Source organism: Oncorhynchus kisutch, linkage group LG20 (genome assembly GCF_002021735.2).
Source record: "Oncorhynchus kisutch isolate 150728-3 linkage group LG20, Okis_V2, whole genome shotgun sequence".
Taxonomy (NCBI): Eukaryota; Metazoa; Chordata; class Actinopteri; order Salmoniformes; family Salmonidae; genus Oncorhynchus; species Oncorhynchus kisutch.
In genome coordinates, this window is record NC_034193.2 from 35,312,318 (window position 1) to 35,316,510 (window position 4,193).

General features: G+C 46.2%; 1 protein-coding gene across 1 annotated transcript; it reads left to right on the forward strand.

The window, feature by feature from the left end:
- Nucleotides 1-546: 546 nt before the first annotated feature.
- LOC116355408 (uncharacterized protein K02A2.6-like) lies at nucleotides 547-3,977 on the forward strand. The gene is given in 1 exon segment (XM_031799102.1): nucleotides 547-3,977. A coding segment is annotated over 1 exon segment (3,162 nt). The 5' UTR covers nucleotides 547-800; the 3' UTR covers nucleotides 3,963-3,977.
- The last annotated feature ends 216 nt before the right edge of the window (nucleotides 3,978-4,193 follow it).

Sequence of the window (4,193 nt, forward strand, 5' to 3'; positions counted from 1 at the left end):
GCAGATCAAAGACCCGTGGAGCCGGAGGTAAAGAGAATGGCTAGCAAAAATAGGGAAAATCGATGTGTTTGATGACACGCAAGAAAACTGGGAAACTTACATTGAACGACTGGAACAGTACTTCATTGCAAACGACATTGCTGATAACAAAAGAGTACCAGCGTTGTTGAGTTTAATTGGCCCAAAAACATACAGTTTGCTAAGAGATCTGGCTGCCCCTCTGAAGCCCTCAAATAAAACATTCACAGAGATTGTGGAGATATTGCAAAATCACCTATCACCTAAACCATTCCTCATCGCGGAACGTTTTCGGTTCCACAAGAGAGATCAGAATGAGGGGGAGGGTGTTAGTACATATGTAGCAGTGTTGAAGAAACTGTCTGAACATTGCCAGTTGGGAGAGAACCTAAATGACATATTAAGGGATAGATTTGTTTGTGGACTGAAACATGAACACATTCAAAAACGTTTGCTCACGTTTGCAAAGGCTGTTGAAATTGCTGTGGCTATGGAAATCGCGACTAAAAAGAAGTACTGACCTGTCACAAATTTCCCTGCACAAGTTTTCACGCAGTCGACAGCGCCCCCGTGTGGCCGAAAAATGCAACAGGTGTGACAGAGATGGTCACAGAGCAGAGGACTGCCGTTTCAAAGACGAAATATGTCACAAATGCAGTAGAAGGGGGCACATTCAAAGAGCATGCAAAGCTAAATTCAGTCACAACAGGAAAATTAAAGGGTCTGTGAATGCACTAGCAGAGAACAGTGGCAGTGATTCAGATTAACAATTAATTGGTACAATGGAGTTAAACACAGTGACTTCTCCCAGCAGTAGCATAATATGGGTGACACCAGATATCGAAGGCAAACCCCTCAAAATGGAGCTGGACACAGTATCTGCAGTGTCTATAATTTCCACTACTGTCTACAATGAGCACTTTAAGGCTATCAAGCTGAAGAACACAAATGTGTTGCTGAAGACATACTCAGGAGAGAGATTGAGCCCAATGGGGGCGTTGCAAGTCAGAGTGCATTATGGGGGGCAAACACAGCAGTTACAGCTGTATGTGGTGCCTGGAACTGGCCCCCCATTATTTGGCAGGGAATGGCTTTCAAAAATAAAGCTGAATTGGTGTGATTTGAAAATGCTCCACACGTTCCAGTCCAAAGAGAAAGGCACAGACCAAACACTGGAACACTTGCGGAAGAAATACAACACAGTTTTCAGTGATCAGATGGGAACAGTAAAAGGCTTCACAGCAAAACTTGTACTAAGAGATGACGCAACCCCAAAATTCTGCAAAGCCAGATCTGTTCCATACTCCCTGAGACTAAAGGTGGAAGCGGAAATCGATCGCTTGCAGGATACAGGGATCCTGACGAAAGTGGACAGAAGCGAATGGGCCACACCCATAGTTCCTATTGTGAAGAAAGACGGGTCTGTTAGAATGTGTGGGGACTTCAAGGTAACTGTGAATCCAATGTTGCATGTGGATCAATACCCCCTACCACATCTGGATGACATCTTTGCTGCACTAGCTGGTGGGAAACACTTCAGTAAAATCGATCTGAAACAGGCTTACCTGCAGCTACCGGTTGAAGAGAGTTCCAAACAGTACCTGACAATAAACACACAAAAAGGTCTATACAGGTATAACCGCCTGGTTTTTGGCATTGCATCAGCCCCAGCCATTTGGCAACGAACTATTGACCAGATTTTGCAAGGAATCCCAGGAACCCAGTGTATCCTGGATGACATGATCATAACAGGACGCACCGACAAAGAGCACCTGGCTAACCTGGAAGAGGTTCTGAAAAGACTGAAAGAGTATGGTCTACAGGCAAACTTAAAGAAGTGTGAGTTCTTCAAAGACAAGATTGTCTTCTGTGGACATGAGATTGACTGCAATGGATTGCACAAAACACAGGACAAAATCGAGGCAGTGGTACAGGCACCACGACCACAAAATATCACAGAAGTGAGATCTTTCACGGGACTGATCAATTACTACAGAAGATTCCTCCCAAACCTTTCAGCAGTACTCCAGCCTCTAAATCAGCTCCTGGAAAAGAATAGGACATGGCGGTGGACAGAGCAGTGTGAAAATGCATTTCTGGAGGCAAAACGGCTCATAACATTTGAACAGGTCCTGATGCATTACGACCCGGAAATGCCAGTGAAGTTGGCTTGTGATGCGTCCCCTTATGGATTAGGGGCAGTCCTTTCACACACACTGAAAGATGGGTCAGAGAGGCCAGTTGCATTTGCGTCACGAACATTGAATGATGCAGAGAAAAACTACTCACAAATCGACAAAGAAGCACTGGCACTAGTGTGGGGCGTCAAGAAATTCCACCCATACCTATATGGCAAGCGTTTCACACTGGTTACAGATCACCAGCCATTGCTTTCCATTTTCAGTCCAAAGAAAGGCATTCCGGTAATGACAGCAGCCAGGTTACAGCGATATGCCCTGTTCCTTGCCAGTCATATGTATGACATTGAGTTTAAGCCGTCATCCCTCCACACAAATGCAGATGGATTATCCAGACTGCCGTGTACAAGAGAAAGACAAAGGAGGGTGGATGCAGTGGACATGTTCCATACTGCTCAGCTTGAGGCCCTACCAGTCACAAGCACAGTTATCAAACAGGAGACAAGGAAAGATGTGACCTTGTCAAAAGTGTACACCTACACCATGTCAGGATGGACAGCTACTGGCAGAAAGGAGCTGACTCCGTATTTCCAGCGGAGAAACGAAATTACAACGTACCAAGGATGTTTGATGTGGGGAATGAGAGTCATGATACCCCAGAAATGCCAGCATCTAGTCTTGCAGCAACTACATGAAGGTCATGTTGGAATTATCAAAATGAAGCTGCTCACAAGGAGCCACTTCTGGTGGCCAGGTCTGGACCAACAGATAGAAAATATGACAAAGAACTGTAGCGGATGTTTGGAAACCCTTCACATGCCTGCTCCTGTCCCAGTCCACCCATGGGAATGGCCCACAGAGCCATGGCAGAGAATTCATGTGGACTACGCTGGTCCCTTTTAAAAGCACATGTTTCTGGTTATAGTTGATGCCCATTCCAAATGGCCAGAGGTGTTTTGCACTGACTCCTCCACCTCAGCTCAGACGATAGAGTGTCTCAGAACAACGTTTGCACGCTTCGGTTTGCCACTGCAGCTGGTAAGTGACAACGCGCAAGCTTTTGTAAGTGACGAGTTTACAAGATTCATGTCAGTAAATGGAATCAAACACTCAACCTCAGCTCCGTACCACCCTGCCACCAATGGGCTGGCAGAGCGCTTTGTGCAAACCCTAAAGCAAGGACTCCGTGCAGCAAAACGAGACGAAGGGACTTTGCAAACAAAACTGGCCAAGTTCCTGGCCTCCTACCGAAACACCCCGCATGCCACGACAAATGAAAGCCCAGCCGCACTGATGTTCGGGAGGCCTCTCCGCACACAGCTGGACATCATGAAGCCAAACAGGCGTAATGAAGTGCTGAACAAACAAGCCAAGATGCTCTCCGGTGGCCGGGAGCGCCATCTCCAAACAGGACAGGAAGTGATGGTGCGAGACTACAGAAGAGGAGGGAAATGGACAAGAGGGACCGTACACACACAAACGGGACCCAGAACTTACCAGGTTCAAGTGAGCCCAGACATAATGTGGCGCCGTCACATTAACCAAATGCATTCCAAGGAAAACAGCACAACAATCGAGAGAGAACAGGCACAGAGAGATCCTGAGAGTGACACACAGGGAACTGTAGAGGACGGTGGGGCAGTAGAGAGACCCCAGGCTGAAAGAAGGGAACGTGTTGATGAAGGTGCTGCTATAGCAGACGCTATAATGGAACAAGCACACACTGAGGATGTTCAGGAGCCTCCAGACAATCTGAGGCGCTACCCAGAACGAAGGCACCGTCCACCAGACAGACTAGACTTATAAACAAACAAACAAAAACTAACTGTTCAAGTTCAAATTAAAACATGCAAAATAACTACAACAAGTTCTGGGAAATGTTTCAGTTGTGGTTTGGTAAAAGTAACTCTGATTGTATAAGAGAAGGAATGTTATGTTCTGTTAATTACTGATGTCCCCTTTAAGGCGGGAGCACCCTTGGTCATGGGCAGTGTTGTTCTATGTTATTCTGGTACTAACTAGTTTGAGTAAATGTGA